Consider the following 17,167-nt stretch of genomic DNA (forward strand, 5'->3'; position numbering starts at 1 on the left):
CAAGAAAATAAACCTTGAGATTACAAAGAAAAAAAACAAGAAAAAGAATCCACAAGGTCTGGTCGAGTGCACACTATCATTACTGATGTGAATCATGACTTTGTGATCCTCAGAGGAGGGTTGATGTGCCTCTCCATAAATCAGGGTATATACATTACTAGCGAAGGACAAGCACCAGAGTTTGCTTTCACATAATGATCCAGCAATGGCGTTTAATTGAGCAGAATATAAACACCCAGGCTGGAATTTAGCCAGGACACTACATTTAACATCCTACTCTAAATAAGAAATTCCATACAGGCTGCAGTCTCCAAGCAGAGCAGAGACAAGCTAAAGTAAAAGATCTCCTCTGATAATCCCTCTCACAACAAACTACACACACCAGAATTTATAGCCCTGGGCAACATCAAGAGTTGAGTCGACCCTGGCTGCAGCTGCCAAATGTGGTGGAGCACTTGGAGAACATTCGCTGTGGATGACAGCAAGCGTCTTTTGTCTTGGAGTGTCCCAGCTAAGTCCCCTGGGGGAAAAACCAAACAACCATCTGCAAGAGGTCTCTCTTCCAGCCTGTCCTGTTGGCCTGCTTCCCTTGACTGATCACTGTGCTCTCAAATGAACTCACTCATAAATGTGACGACAGCCTCCCCATTTTTTGGATGTCGGACTTTAAGTGAAAGGAAATCAGGGTGTTTGGAAAGTTGTCACCTTATCCTCTGCCAAGGACCAGGAGAATTTTCTTTCTTCATTTTTTAGGAGTGGCCAAACCACTTTTGAATCACACAGTCAACATGGTTAGCATGGATGACTTGCCTTAATTTCCCCAGAACCAATCTACACTGTTCAATGACAACGGCTTGTGCAAATACTGGCAGGAAGTCAACAAAAATATGACAGAAAGAAGATGTGAAATTTCCAGCACAATTAAGAAAACTGATTTTGGTCACTCTCATCAGTTGAGACTAATTAGATCAGTAAGAGTGGCCAGACCTGGCTCTAGTGTGGAATAATCTGCTTGCATCTCTCACAAATGGAATTTCCACTGAACAGACCCAAGACAACGCTCCCTTTGCCTTAGGTGTCTGTGTTGACCAGCCTGATTTCATCCATCCTGTCACCTGGTGCTGCCCTTGGCACAGCCTCACTGAAAGCACTGTAGCACATTATTCAGATAATTCCCCTCTTCATCCATCATTGTGAAAAGTCTTACAAATGTTGCAAGATAGTCCAGGAATTCATACCAAGTCCCTTGATTTCAATGGGAACTGTTGTACTGTGGAGATCTCCAAATCAGATAAATCATATAATTGAAATGGTCTGCTTCTCTTTTTTTTCCCAATTCAGCATTCTTGTGAGACAACATTTTAATTTGTTATCTTCCTAAGTTTTTTATCAGATCTTCCTGTATTCTTCACTCCAGCCTTCACGTAATTTTCTGATTAAATAACTGAAAACACCTGGTACAGACCATGTCTTTCAGCATGTACTCAGAGGAGCCCAATGACTGTGAAAAGCTCAGCAAGCAAGGCCAGAGCTTTAAAATTTCCATGTGGGTATTCACATTTCAGTTGGAATATATTTGGGTTCGACAAAAAAAATAAATAGGGAAGGTAAGAAATCATTGATTAACAAGCACTGTTACGGCCCACAGTTAAGGCAGAGACCACCTTTTACTTGTGTCTGGGATCACATCACATCTCACAGCTCTACATCAGTCCAGATATTTGGCACTGACTTCATTTCTGGATCCCACAAGCCTCACTGTCCATGAGTAGTTGGTTGTTGAGTCCTGGGTAAGAGCAGAAATTACAAAAAACTACAGTAGGTCATTAATAATAAGAATAAATGCCTGAGACAATGCCTTAAAACAACCTTTCTCTAAAATTAATAGGAGCATAAATTTCACTTGCTGCAAATTAGAGACCAGGAGGTCCAAGCACGATTCATTTTCTAAGCATTCTATTTTAAAGTAGCATAGATCAACACCATGAAATGACAGTGCATGTACGCCTTGAAATAACAAATGCCTGCTAGGCTGTGCCAGCTGCAAAGGGCAACAGCATGAAACACCCTGGCTCGTTCCTCGTCAGGCTGGGGGAAGCCTCTCAGAAATACTACTCCTGCTACTTCTTCACAAGCCTGTGCTGCCACTCTTTTCACTGCCACTCACTGCTGCCGTGCCCACTGCATTAACCACGTGCAATCACACCTGTAATTCATGGGCTGCTTGGCAAGGGCCCTGGGCAAACATCTTCTGTTAACTCAGTCAAAAGATCACAAGAACTTCCACCAGCCCAAAACCAGAATGCCTGTTGAGGTGCTGGTTTTGCTCTTCTCCATTTGATCTTGCCTTTTCATGATGGCTTTTTATGGTGGCAATAATGTTTTCCTACTCATCTCATGCTGCCTGAGACATTAGCTTTTGTATTCACTTTTGTGTTTTGTATTCACTTTTCCTTGCCTTGAATGAGAGCACGATCTTTCACAATGGCCATAGCTCTGTTCTCAGATGCTTAACCCTGATCTGTTTGATTCCAGGGCTGAATACGACCCAGAGTCCACATTCCTTGTGCTGCCTGATAACCTCCTCCAGGCCACAGAGAACTATTTGCCCACAGCAGTTCTCTCAGATAGGTCAGCTATATTTATTACAGCACACTGACCACATGGCCTTCCCCTTCTTCAACAACAGAAGCTGCAGAGCAATGCCAAGCCCCGATTCTCTGACCCCAAGGACTTCCATGGGAGATCCACACCATCCCTAGCTTTTTTCCACATGCAGAGCTCTGACAGGACATCACATCTGGATATCACTGGATGCACTCTTGGGCAGCTGAGTGACAGGCCAGTCCAACAGGATGCAGAGACATTGACTGGAGCTTTCAAGCCTGAGATGAGGATTCAAACTGATTTACTGAAACACAATGAAAAAGTCAGCACTTAGGAGAAGCCAGATTGAAGGAGGCTGTTCTGTCACTCAGGTTCTGGGCTGGGTTGGATTTGCCAAGTGCTTTTCTCCTTATGAGGAAGCTGTGGGCTTGACATTTGACTATGGACCTCTCTGCAGTGACCCTGCCTCTGCTGGCTTCCCACGTGCCATCTCCCCTTTCAGATGGCTGAGAGCAGCAGGATGCTTTGCAATGGATTTTTCCTGCTGGGTGCCCTGCTTGGCCCTGCACTGCACAGGGTTCCCATGGCTGTCATTAGCTGGGAGCTGAGCTCCAGCTTGAGTGGAAAATCCCACACCATAACAGCCTAAATAGCAGACATCTGCTGTCCCCATGCCCCAGCCCGTGTCACTGCAGTGGCTTGGAGAGCTCGAGGTCGGCTCGGCGCTGTGGGCTGGAGCTCTGCAAACACTCCTGGTGCAAGGGTTGTCTCCTCTGGAATGTGCTTCCCCATTTTAGCTCTAACAGGACCTCTTTCATGACCTCTCCCCAGGTCACTCTGGGGGTCCATCTGCTTTCCCAGGCTCTGAAGGGGAGGAGAAATTTGGGGAATTGTAAGGCTACTGTAGAAAAGGCTTAGTCATAACACGGCAGGAAGAGTTTGTGCCTAGAGACGTTGGCTTGGTGGGTAGAAATTGCAGAGATATGGAGTAAATTGCAGAGATATGGAGTAAATCTGCCCAGAAAGCAGAATGGGGAACTGTTACTGAGCTGAAGAAGCAGACACTTATTGACTTTCTGGGACAGGAAAAAAAGGATTTTTACAACCTGATAAGTAAAACTGTCCTGATTAAGGCTTAAAGTATATAAATAAAAAAAGAGGACTAGGAGGAAACATAGAACTTACTGTCCTAAGAAGACGGAGGGATGGGGAAGTCCATTATGGGATTGTTCGAAGAGCCTACTTGAAATATTCAATGCTGATCCCTCTGCCTTCTAGCTCCTCAAAAGAAATCACCTCTTACATCATGCCATTCAAAATGAATTATGCTTTCAATTTTCCTTGTTTCCTGCTATATTCATATTAAACTATTACATTGTATGCAGGAAAGAATCCAGCACAAGCAACTCGTTGCATGCTGGGAATGGTTTTCTTCAGATGGCTTTAATGCTGAAGACAAAGGTCAGCAATTTACCCCAAACAAAGCACTGGAATTTAATCTTGCCTCTGCTTGGGAGCAGCATGATTCCACAGCCTTCACTGCGTTCTTCAAATACATTCCTACTGGAAAGCAGGGCTTTAAAAAACCTTTTATAAAGCTGGGTTTTTTTTTCCTGAGAGACTTGAAGCCATGAATACTGTATTAGGGAGCTGCCAAGTTATCTGCAGAGGACCTCTACCACTTTACCTCTTCCAGAGATTCTTGTTTAATTAACGCATTCCACAAGCTGTAGGACTCCTCACAGCTGAGGATTTCATCTGGAGGATGAGGGCACGGACAGTTCACATCAAATCCTGCAGCCCCCTGATCAGCTTTTTGCATGCCAACTGCATAGCCTGGAAATGCATCCCAGAGCAACGCATGAAACCAGCAAACTGCGCTCTGGAATTGGGAAGGAAGGGGAAGACAGCTGGAAATGTGCATTATTTAAAATGCTGTAGGATGAGAAACAGATGCTGCCATGGCATTTGTGGAGTTGAAAGCCACCCAACTCATGCTGCCAGTTGGCAAGCTAGCCTGGTATCAAACCCACAGCTATGCAAAACCCACCACCACAGCTGGCAGCCAGGCTGGCAGAGCCGGCCCAGGGCCAGTGATCACAGTCACTGCAATGTTCCCTCTCCTGCCATGGTACCTCCACCTTGCACCAGAGCACAGACAGGAAAGTCAGACTGCACCTGCCTGGGAGATGCACACAATATCTCCCTTTTAAGGGCTGTCTATGCATCACCAGGACTTAAATTTGCTTAAATTAAAGGCAGGAAGAAAAGCAAAGGGGTGCATTTGCTCTCTAATTTGTCTTGATGACCCACATCTCACAGGCAGAGCCTCCAGCTGAACTCCCAGTGCCTTCTCTCTCTGAGGCAGTCAGAGGAAAGGCTTTCTCATCCCTTCCCAACGCATGCTGTAAGTGGGTGAGTTGGCAGCAAGATGAGATTCCCTTCCTTATTGCTGCCTACCAAAAAGGGAAACCCTGGAAAACTGCCAGATCTGAGGACTTGTTAGGGAAATACGAGTTTGTTGATGGGAGGCAAAAAACAGATGAGGCAGAATTCCACATAATTCTGCCAGCTAAAGCATTGTTTTGACTTGCATCAGTAGAAGGAAGCTATCAGCTAATTTACACAAAGAATAAAGGCTTTTGGGGAGATGTGATTTAGCATCATCAGCCTCCAGCAATGAGTGAGACAGAAGGCTAAAATCATAGAATCATAGAATAGTTTGGGTTGGAAGGGATCTTTGAAGGTCATCTAGTCAAATCCCTTGCAATGAACACGGGGGCTTAGGAAAAAAATTATAATCTGTCCTTGGGGATGGAGAAGTTTTCTCATATGATATGAACAAGGAGAAAATAAAGGAATATCCTACCTATGCTAAGAGTTACAGTGAGCACTACTGTAGATTTCAGTCTATAGGTGCTTTACTAGGAATTGGTTGTGGGTGATGGTTACTTTCCACTTAGCTCAACGGTGCTGTTGGGAACAAAATCCTATCCCGTTTTTTTTGAACGGGGATGGCAGGTCTCCATCAGAGCTCCTTCAGGATTTGGAACAGAGGCCAGTGAGTGCCAGAAAACTTGTGAAAACCACACAGGCTACAGGGTGGATCCGTGTCTTCCCTGTCTCTGTGCTGGCCCTGCTGTAATCCCAGTCTGTGTTGGTGCACAGAGCCCTTTGCAGAGCACAGTGGGAGTAACCACAACCTTGTGTGACCTTTGCCTTGGCAGCTCCTCTGCCGAGCTTGAAACTTCGTGTTGCCTCCTGTCATGCCTTGAGATCTCACCTAAAGTAGCTGATTTTTAACTCATAAGAAAGGTCTCTGCACCCTCAGGAGACTTTGATGTAGATTCTAAAAAATACATTCGTCCCAGTCATAGGACTTGGGGCTGTCCATGGCAAAGAAAGGGAGAAAAGGCTGTAATTCTCCCTCTCAGCTCTGACCACTGATTCACAGTCACACTGGCATAGACAATACTGACACAGACAATATTTTTAGAAGTTGGTTGGGTTTTTTTTTCCTGTAGAAGATAATGAGGCTATAGTACCCCATGGACACCCACAGTCTCCTGGGCAGGGATGAAAGGAGTCTTAGAAGGAAAGAGTTTCTACCTTGGAGGAAGAAAGCCTGCATGGAGCTAAGGACAGTCATGAGGTCCACTCCCAGCACTGGGGCTGCTTAACAGCTGCTCTTTTCATGCTGGCTCTTCTCCCACGGACAGAACAAGCCTTGGGAAAACTCCCACGGATGATACAAAGGAGATGTAACTTTATTTACCTACAGCTTTTCCCCCCAGCTCACCCACTCTCCATTCTCCATCCTCCTCAGGCGCAGACCTGGGCACACAGAGGTCTCCAGGAGCCAACAGTGCTGTTGTTCCCTCCCCAAGGACAGGTTTGGTCGCTCCCATGTGGGGCCCATCCTGTCACCAGCACAGAGGTCTTTTCCAAAGATTTCCCACCTAGTTACTCATGGTCAGGCTTAGGAGGTTCAGCTAAAAAGATCTGAAAACGAAATCTGAAAAGGATCTTGCTTGAAGTGGCAGGGCTGCCAGTTGGCTTTGGCTGCTGAAGAGCTGATCAGCATAAACATGTCAAACTTTGCTACATTAAATCAAATATTCCCTGTTATGAATAAGTTCCCCACCATGTGTTTCTCTCTTTTGCATTATAGAGTCAGTATTGTACCTTTAAGGGTGTCCCTTCTTCCTTTTTAGACCTCTGTTGAAGCTCAGTGTGCTGAAGTCACTGTTCATGAAACAAACTATAACCACACCAAAAGGTCAAATGCGACAAGCCTGGTGCTCAAGTGCTGAATGTTGTTTGTTTGGACTGATCAGAATAGTTCTGAAGTGACTTACACCAAATTCTTCTTGTGCTCAAAACCATGTTTCTCCATAAGCCGTGTTTACAAATGCCAAAAATATTTTGGACCAGGAGTTATGAAAGCCTGAAAGCACTTACTTATAGAGAGCTGTTTCAACATTGCAAATACTCGTATGTAGTTGAGCCAGGTCCTGCTGCTCATGAGAACAGCCTTCACCAATCTGTCAACACTGACCTAACTTGTCCAAGAGAGAGCTCAGAAAATCAATGTGACATGGAGAGACCTTCAAAGTGCCACTGTACAAATATAAAGCTGGTGCAGGGCTGGAGGATGGTGAAATCTGGCAGGTACAAAGAAGTTTGTAACCATCTCCAAAGATTATATTTTTTGTGGGTCATTTAATACTACAGAGATTCCCCATCTTTTGAAATTACTAATTCTTCTGGAAAGGTAAAACCCTTCACACTTTTCTTAATATACTAAATTGAATTGTAACTTAAGTATCTTGGTCCATAACATATTTTTAAGGACTATAAGAGTTCAGAATATTTTTTGAATCATTTTTCACTGGCTTTACAAATGCCAGGACAACAGGGGGCTCTTTAACAAAATCAACTATCAGTCTACCCTCCTACCCAAACTTGGGAGTTTTTTTCATATTATCGTGCTCTATAATTTAATTTCCTTTCCCTAAATTGGACTTTCACTCATCCTTTCCATTAGTTCAGCTAAGGCACAGCAATTGAAGGCAAGAGAGTATTTTATTTTACTTGTCTTAGAATTCCATGGAATCAGTTTACCATGGTAAAAATGTGATTAATAAGTAAATAACAGTACTGGCACAACCAGAGGCTCCTTTCAGAAATGGCCTTATAGCTCCTGCTTTGATCCTGCTGAGTGGAGGTTCTATTTTAATAGCAATATGCAGCAGAATTCATGGCCATGCCCTGATTTCTGACCTACAGAGCACAGAGAAATATTTCAAATTATCACCTCCAAGTGTTTTCAAAGCAGCACAGAGTGATTACCTGAAAAATAAATGGAATCTCTCAACGACTTCAGGGACTCAGCCAAACCACTGAAAAATCAGTCTTGTAACACTCCACATGTGAATTCCCTCATGCTGTTTTGAAATCAGAATTAAAAGATAGGTGTGGGACTATCTTAAAAACGCTCAACCTCTCTTTTCCTTGACAGCTGGAAGCCGTGAGTGCATGGACAGCAATGGGCCATATTTCCACTAAGGGACTTTCCCTGGTGCATGACTGTTCCCAGAAAACCCTAAAACAAAGCCCAGCCACAATCCTAGAGGCCTCTGTAGTAACCAGCAGAAGGCAAGTCAAAGTAACACTTCCTCTACAGCTGTTCCAAATGAGTTCCTTTCCTCAAGAAGCATTAATTTTAGCTAATCCCATTCCTCCCTGAAAGGATGAGTGTGTCCCCATAGGTGAGGATTTCAGGCTGCTCACTTCACAGCATCCCTATAAGGTAGGTCTGGTAGACCTTTTCTCTCCCTTTTCCCTCCCTGCACTCCCCTCCTTTCATTACCTGCACAGTTTAATTTAAGGGAAACTTTCAGACTCCAGCAGAGCTGAGCAGAGCCAGCCAAGCTTTGTCCTGCCACCACCTTCCCATCACTACCAGGAGCAAAGCCACAAGACAGTCCTGCAGGGATAAGAGCAAGCTTTTACCATAAATGCAGCCCTACCTCTCATTCCCCATACCCAGCAAATGCTGAATTGGTTTTAAAATAAATTTCCTTAACAACCAAGTACTACTATTTAACAGGACCCGTGAGCACTTCTATAGCATTTTACAAATCACTGCATAAGTATTAATTAGACTTAATGACTCATATTACCTAATGAGATAATGAAAAACCCTGCAGCTCACAATATCTACTTCTATTTTCAGCAAGAGATGAAACAGATCTTGTAAAAGGATATTCTCTTCTAATTCCCTTCCTACATATCCCTGTAATAACGTTGGAAAGTAATTCAAAGTGTGCAAGTCGTGGCAATTTTTCCTTCTCACTTTGCTAAGGCTAATACAGTCTTTGCCACAAAACACAAATGCAGAAGTTCAGTGATAATATTTGTTCCTTATTGAAGGATGACTGGTGGGGGCTCACTTTTTGGTAAGGAGATGTGGATTTGCTGCTCGTTCTTTATGGAGAATAGCAACATCTTTCTTGCTTTCTTTCTGGGTTGCCCCTGCCAAGGTAATACTCAATGGATTAAGTCTTGTGAAATAAATTCTGTAAATAGAACGTGGACTGAGATCATTTCAACTCATTTCCCCTGCGTCCCCTTCCCGTCCTGGAAGCTGTCAAGCACAAGCAGCCTGCAAGCAGCCTGTTCTCCCAGTGTTAGTCTTGAGTCTCACTAGATGCATAAAACAGCTTGTTTTTCACATATTTTCTGTGATGGCATTAAAAAAAAAATTACAAGGGGGGGGGGAAAAAAAACCCCAACCCTTCTCAATTCCACCCATAGCTATAAACTGGATACAGCTAATCTTGCAAGGGCACCAAACATTGCTCTGTTTGTCCACATTTGAGCACTAGAAACCTATGTTTATGATGGAATTATACTTGAATCTGAAGGATTTTAAAGAAAGGAACTGAACCAACTGTGGGTTTGTAAACAAACACTATGGTTTTGACGTCAGCCATATCATTTCATGTGCTGGAACTGTTTCTATCATGTGGCCAGTTCCTGCCCCTGAAGAGTATCTAATTTAATTTAGATGTATTCACGATATGGGACAGCACGTCAAGTCCAAGAAACAAGAGGGCAACTCTGCAGGAAGGCCTGTGCTGGAAAGATTGCATAAGCTGTACTTTGAAGGAGCAACAGAGACCTTCTGGCCCAAGGAAGAGAGGGGAGAGTGATGTCTACTGCAGAAAAAGGAAAAAAGAAAGTGAGGAGAAGGGAAGTGTATGGAGTGGGCACTGTCATGGGGAAGGACTTTCTTTCTCATTTAGAAATGAATCAGTTTGAGGTATTTTTCTGCATTAATGTAATAAAAAAAAAAAAACTCTGCAAAACATTTTCCAGAGCAATGCATCCTATCCAGAGCTTTCAGGAGTCCTTCCAACTTCGTTTTTGGTCCTTCTTGGGTTCTTCTCTCTGGTCTTTCTGTACTGGCCCTGCAGACAACCACCATGGAGCATAACTCATCCAGGAGATTTTCTGTCAGGCACCACTCCAGCATCCATGGGATCACCCACAAGAAGCCCTCAGGTCCTGGTGACCCCAGGGGTGATGCAGAGCCCACTCCCCCGCCTGAGCACCTGGGCTGAGAACAAACACCCCAGTGAGGAGCTGGCACGTGGGTGATGGGAGAACAGCAGCAAGATACCCCTTTGCTGCTGCTGATAGTGACTGAAATATGAATTATGTTGCAGGTATCTAATGGCACCAGTGTGGGAAAACTGCTTTTCATACAGGGCACAATTCTGATTGCTAAAACCCCCCAGCCTGGCATCAACTGAATTTAAAGGGACACCCTGTGTGGTTAAAAACTTCTTTTTGAGTCTACATGTTTACCAGCTTGGGCCTTAAATGATATGAATTTCTCTAGAAATATATTTCAATTAAGAGCATAACAACAATACAGTATGTTGTCTTATTTATTCATTTAAATATTTTTACTAGACAGCATTTTCTACTCCAGTAGCTCTAATTCCTCAGGTTTCCAGAAAAGTCAGTTCCTTCCAGAAGTGGTGTAGAGCTCTCTGCTGGGTACTCAGCTCTGGCTGTACACACACACTCCCCACCAGCATCCTCCCAACACAGCTACCCTGATTCCTACACATTTGGAAAGAAAAGAGGAGACGGTTCCCCTCGCAGTTATTTCATGCCGTGGAATCCTGACTGCTTGTTGAAAAACTATTTCCAATAAAAATGTAAGGGTTTTTTCCAAGGAAAACTAACACTTTCTATCAAAAAAATATTTCTCAAAAATTAAACTCTAGTTTTAGCCAAAAACACGAGACCAGCCTTAGGTGTAGGATTCAGACCAATACTACAGGACAATCACAGAAGTTATAACCAGCTGAGCTTGGTTATTTACAGTGGAAGGCAAGCTGCAATTCCTTCCTTTGATCTATTTATTGGCTTCAGGATTACATTTCCCAACCATGCTTTTTAATCACTGTAAACATCGGAGGTGAAGAATTTGGTGGAGAGAAAATTGGCCGCTTCTTTGTGTTTTTGATCAGACCGAGCTTTGATGCCTTCTCTTTCCCCGTTCCAGTGCCTGAGCTTTATATGTGACACCCCCACGTGGCCTCAGGCTCTGGGATCTGCACATGGAGTGCATTTCCTTGCCTACATCTCCATCCCCTGAGGGATACAACCCAGGGGTGATGCCCTTCCCAGTGAAGAGGGGCAGGGTGCCACACATTACCCCACAAGGAACACTGACAGGCCATGCTGTCACTCAGTCTCTCAGGGACAGCTTCCCTCCCGAGCAAGCCTGGAAGCTCACACTTTGCTTTTGCAACACCCCTCACCCATGAGTTTCTCTCTGCACTGCTGGAAAACCTCTGGAGTCAAGAAACCCGAGCATGGCTGGTGGGAATTCATGAAAGATGTGCCAGCACCGTGCAGCAGAGAGGGGGATCCAAGCTACCTCTGAATGAGACACCAGGGGTACAGCAGGAGGCTTTCTGCCACAGGGAGGAGCTCAGTGCAGGCTGCAAAGCATTTCTAGGAAGCTCCACAAATACTCAAAGCATCTGAATCTCATTGCAGAGCCTGCACTGCCAATTGTGCCTCCAGGCAGATAAGCTGCAAAGTGACTGGGAAAAAAAAAATCGTGTAGGTGAAGGTCTTGATCATGTCTGAAAAAGTAGAATACCCAAGAGAGTGATGGGGGGAGAAAAGAGCCAGCTTTTGTAAAAAGTGAGCATGTGAATGAACTCTGTGGCTTCGATTTTGTCCCACTTACTCTGTTCACCAGCTCTACAAAGTGTTTCTCACACAGAAGTGTATTTTTAACAACATGGAAAAGAATGTGCCAAAATTGGAAGCTCAAGCTACTTTTACCCTGCGTAAATGGGAGGCAAATGCCATGTAGAGGTTAAATGGCAAAGAAAGGATTTTTTTTTTAAGACCAAGAATGGCCAAATTAGTATTAATGGGGCTGATCTTTCTGACTGTGAAATTTCACTGAATAAAAATATTTAACAAGAGAAATCCACAGCGTTCTCTTCTACCTGAGCATCATGCACAACCAGAAACTGCTTTACCAAAGGAGTTAAAAGTTTCATGCAATAATGCAGCAAACACAGACACATTCTGTGGCAGTTTCCCCACAAGGTTCAATCTATGGGGTAAAAAAGTCTTGATTTATTATATAGCATTTGGACAGTTGTGAATGAAAATTTGCCAAAGATCAGAATAATCAACTCTTTCACCCAGGCAGTTTTTTTATGCAAGAAAAAAGCACAGAATGGGTCTGAGCAAAATAAATAAAAATTCCACACTTTTAACCAACAGAACCTTTTGCGTCATTCAGAAATATTTACAGACATCCAGAATCTTTTATCATCAAAAAGACTCTGGCCTTTCAAATTGCAACTTTTTCTTATATTTTTGTTTACTGATGGCCTTTAAACTGGTGGATATCTCTAACTTGTGGCATCTCTTCATGCCATGTCAAATGCAGGAACTTTTAAAGCTGTTTGTTGGTATTTTTCCTCTTCCCTTGAAACATCTCTCTTTTGCTAAGCTGTCATCTGTGAGTTTTAAAGATAGCAGAACCCCATATACAGCAGCATCCGTCACATGAGTCATGGCAGCTATGCCTCAAAAATCAGTTTTTATCGATTGACTGGGCCTCTGGTGCCAATATGGAAATCTTCCAACCTGGAAAGGGCTGGCTGTTTTAATACAATTAAATACAGCCAGGAAGAGGGCTGCAAATGGAAACATGCATTAGCCATTCATAGTATACAAGCCTCTCTCAGAGCCCAGTAAAGTGCAGCATCCCTGCTTCCCTTGCTTATTTAATTAGCACACAATGAAGGCCACTGAATTTCCCTGCAAAAGGTGTTGCGTACTTTGGACAAAAAAGAAAGGAGAAAAGAAGTTGCTTTAAAGTCCAGTCCAAAAAAATAGCTCCTTGCCTAAATGGCACTTTTAATAAAGACGTTTCCAGTGTTTGTTTATTTATCAAAAAGCAGTGTTTCTCTCGGGTGTTTTGATTTTTATTTCTGTGCACAAGAAGGAGGGGAAAAAAAGGGCTTTACTAAGCAAGTCTTTCAGTGAGACACCAGATGATGGATAGTCAAACACAGAGTCTCCTGTAAACACAGAGGTAACCAAAAGGTATGAACTGACTCATAATTGTGTCAACACAGGTCGCAGACCCTTGGTTTATTTCAGCCTTCCTGTTTTTCACAGATTTCTTTTCACACTACACTATTTTTTTTTAAGACACAGACTCTTTTCAGTACATCTTAGCGGGGTGCAAAAGCACACACGTTTTTACACCAAAATGTGGGCATCTACACACACATGTAGGCTGTACAATTTCAACAGCAGCATTTTCCACCTATTGCTTATGGCTACATTAAACTAAGCTGTGCAGTCCATGACTGCTCTAAATCAAAAAGTCCATCCCATTCCAGCCTCCAGCCTTTCCCTGGAGGCTCTTGGGAAGCATCCAGAAGAGAGGAACACAACAAAACCTCAACAGCCTAGTGCTCCAGCTCATCCAACCCTCCAAGACTCACTGTGATTTTTTTTTTAACCTAAGTGGCAAAACTCTGTCTGATGGAAAATGCTGGGAGGAGGACAGGCAGCAAAGAGGTCTGTGATGAGCAGAACCTGCCTGTATTCGTCTTGATCTCTAAACAAATTGAACTAGGCTGTAGGCTTTTCCTTGTATAAGGTTTAGAACCATGGTTTGGGTTGGAAGGTTGGAAAGTTCCAATCCCCCTAAACGACCTTCCACTAAAAGCCCCATCCAGCCTGGCCTTGGAGGAAAAAGCCTTTATGGGCTCTCTATTTCTGAACTAAAGAAATTGTTAGGGTAGGGGCTGATGTGCAGACACCCCAAGACACTGAATCCCCTGCATGTCCCAGAGCAGCTGAAGGGGCAGGAAAGATGTTTCAGCACATTCCCTGTACCTGTCCAGACACTAGTCTGAAATCCTGAGATCCTTTTAAAGGACTTGCAGAAAATAACAAATGAAGAAGGGTTAAAGCCAGGGAAATTGTTCTTCCTCAGCAGAAGCAGGAAAAGAAGCCATTTAAGGGCAGACTGCAGTAACCAGTACTTGTTCCTGGGCTCCAGGGAGCACAGAGCCCTGGACAAGGGATCTGCAATGGATCCAGCCTGAGCACACACATGAAAAGGACTTAATGCTATAGACCCACCCACCCAAGATGTGTCAGACACCCTGTATGAGCCAAGAGAAGTTCAGACAACTGCTTATCTGGGATGTTTCAACTTCAGAGATTCACTGAAAATGGCAGAGCCAGCAAGGACAGATGACATTATTCAGGCTGAGCGGTGCCTTATTCCTTGTGTAATCACATCCAGCTCAACTCAACAAAAATCAGAGTTACAGAATGAGGATTTGGACCTTATTTCCCACTGTGCCAGTTTACTGGTAATCACTGTAATGGCTGAAACCAAATCCACCCAGAGATCCCACAACGGCTCTTGCCTGGTTACATCACCAAATTATTCACCAAAAAAATGCAAAACAAATTACATTAGGGTGAAGCTGACACACACAAAAAAATGCCAGAAATAGCATTTCAGAAACAGAAATAATTGGCAGACTTAATTTTTAAAAGACTCCTCGTTTTAGGGTAGTACACCTTTGTAAAGAGAGAACATTTTATCTGGAGCCATTTTCCCCTTTGGAATCCAAGGCTGGCAGAACAATGGGGAGAATTCCCTTTACAAATTACAATCTACTAAGTTAGACTTGCTTCCAGCAGGTTCTGTACCTTCAGAAATTGGTCAGGCTTTGTATGTTTGTCAGCTGGGGAAAACCTACACTCTATTCTCCTGCCTCCCCTCTTTTCTTTACCTCCTTTTAGCTACAACAGAAGGCAAAGGAAGAAAATTTTACTGAAGGATACCATGAAAAGGGTTTTCAAAACATTCCACATATTTTCTCTGCATAAACATGCTGTGGATTTCTAATGTAAATAGTGCCAGGGCACTGTCACTCAAACCCCAGGAGTTTACCCAAGTTAGACAAATTATGCTGCCCCTTATCTCAGTTGTTACAGATTCTTGCCCTTCATTCATTTCTTGCCAGTGGCTGGATTTTATGTGTAGGGAAGAAAAGAAGCCTCAAATGCTGAAGTTAACCTCTTGTGGTGAGACCATTAATCCTGGGCTTTCCAGGGGAGAATGCAGAAGGAGATAGCTACTAGCCGTGTCTGCCAAGGCAGCAGTCAAAAGAATGCTGAAATTTGGCATGTATGAGCAGGAGAAATGCAGTGCTATGAAAATGGACACTGCAAGCTCCCTGCCAAATCTGCAGCTTTTGGCCCACATGAATAAAACAAATTAAGTTAAAAGAAGTTTTTTTACATGTCCTGTAAAAAGCCTCCATAAAGCTGAGTTGTGGCTGTGAATAGGGGATGGTGCTGCTGAGCAAACCTGCCTGTGACTGCTGCTTCAAACATCATATCCACACTATAATTAATATTAACTTCCAAGGCTCATTTCCTCCCAGATAAGGAGATACTTACTAGAAGGGAATGCAGGATGTGATGAGGGGATTTCTTTCTGAATGTGTTTTTGCAGCCACACTGCTAGGGACAGACTGAAAGCCCCTGTCCCACATGGTATTGTCCAGCTGTGAAACCCCTTTGGGTCCTGGAACCTGTGTATGGAAAACAAAGGGCCTGGATGCTGCCAGCCCCATGTCCTGCCCTGCAAGTGCAGCATTCCAGTCTCTTCTGCCTGGTCCACAACCCCTTTTAGGAACAGAAAATGCTGAGTTTGCATGGCAGCACCACGGGAGGAACGGGCATTGCATGCCCACCTGTAAACTGATTCCCTGTAATGATGAGTACCTTTAATACCATTCTAATGAGCCAGTTCTGATAGAATGTTTTCTTTATGCTGTTCTTCCAAAGAAGGGAAAAGCTCTTACCTATTGTTCTTCGGAGATCTTCACATTGGCTTATATGAGGGAATTTCAGGATTTCCTTCCACTTTTTGCTTTTGCCTTTGCGTTTCCCTCCACCCCCTGCAGAGAGAGAAATACCAGGATTAGATTACTTTGGGGGCATAGTTCCACCTAGAGTTTACCTGCCCAGTCACAATTCTTATGGATACCATTAATAATTAAAGCTGAGACACTGTGGGTTGATGTACAAGCAGGTGCCTGGAAGTGTTCAAGGAATGGTTGAATGGGGCTCTGAGCAATCTGGTCTAGCAAAAGATATCCCTGCCCATGGCAGGGGGTTGCAACTAGATGACCTTCAAGGTCCCTTCTAAGCCAAACCATTCTATGATTCTATGATACTGATCAAATCTCAACTTGTTTGAACTTAAAACAGACCAAGGAGGTGGCATCTGGCAGAAGATCAGCTCGCTAACAGTTGGGAGTCCAGGCTTGCTGCCCACCAGGTCCAGCTGAGATGACAGTGCTACCTCCAGCATCACCTCTTCCCCAACCAAGAGTCACTTCACACAAGTCAAACAATCTTGTAAAATTACAGTTCACACCTTTTCAATGCAGATATCCCCCTTCTGGTTTTGCGACAAGCCCTGATTCATATCCCCTCCCCCTTCTGGTTTGGGGACAAGCCCTGATTCTATCCCAAAAAAAGCGCTGAAAACTGAAGATCCAAATTCAGTTCCCCCCATCCCCTCGCCCCTCACATTACATATCCTGCCATCATGGCACTACTGCTGCTGTTACACACTCTGGTCACTGCTGCTTCCACAGGAGAACTGAAGGAGAAAATTAATAGCTTCATGAGGAAAAAAATCACTTATTGGCTCTTCTTTCTGTTCTGCTTGGAGAGGCTGTGCGGCCAAGGAGGAGGAGTATCCCTCTGGACATGAGAGCCCAGATGCAGACTGGGATTCTCCAAGTCCCTGTATTTACTGCAATTCAGTCCCTGCACACAAAACCTGATTCACTTGAGTCTATTTTATATGCACTGGCATGCTGAATGACTAATTGAGAGCTGAGTTAATTCTGTAGAGGGGTTGGTAGAGTCACAACTACAGATTGAGAGTGCC

At 43.8% G+C, this 17,167-nt stretch overlaps 1 protein-coding gene across 1 annotated transcript in view; it reads right to left on the reverse strand.

Moving 5' to 3' along the window:
- GRK5 (G protein-coupled receptor kinase 5) overlaps positions 1-17,167 on the reverse strand; it is a 148,362-nt gene that overhangs the window by 69,853 nt on the left and 61,342 nt on the right. The window contains exon 2 of the mRNA XM_053949551.1: positions 16,068-16,163. Within this exon, the coding sequence (XP_053805526.1) occupies positions 16,068-16,163 (96 nt within the window). The remainder of the gene's footprint in view (positions 1-16,067; positions 16,164-17,167) is intronic.

Source organism: Vidua chalybeata, chromosome 8, assembly GCF_026979565.1.
Source record: "Vidua chalybeata isolate OUT-0048 chromosome 8, bVidCha1 merged haplotype, whole genome shotgun sequence".
In the NCBI taxonomy this organism is placed as follows: domain Eukaryota; kingdom Metazoa; phylum Chordata; class Aves; order Passeriformes; family Viduidae; genus Vidua; species Vidua chalybeata.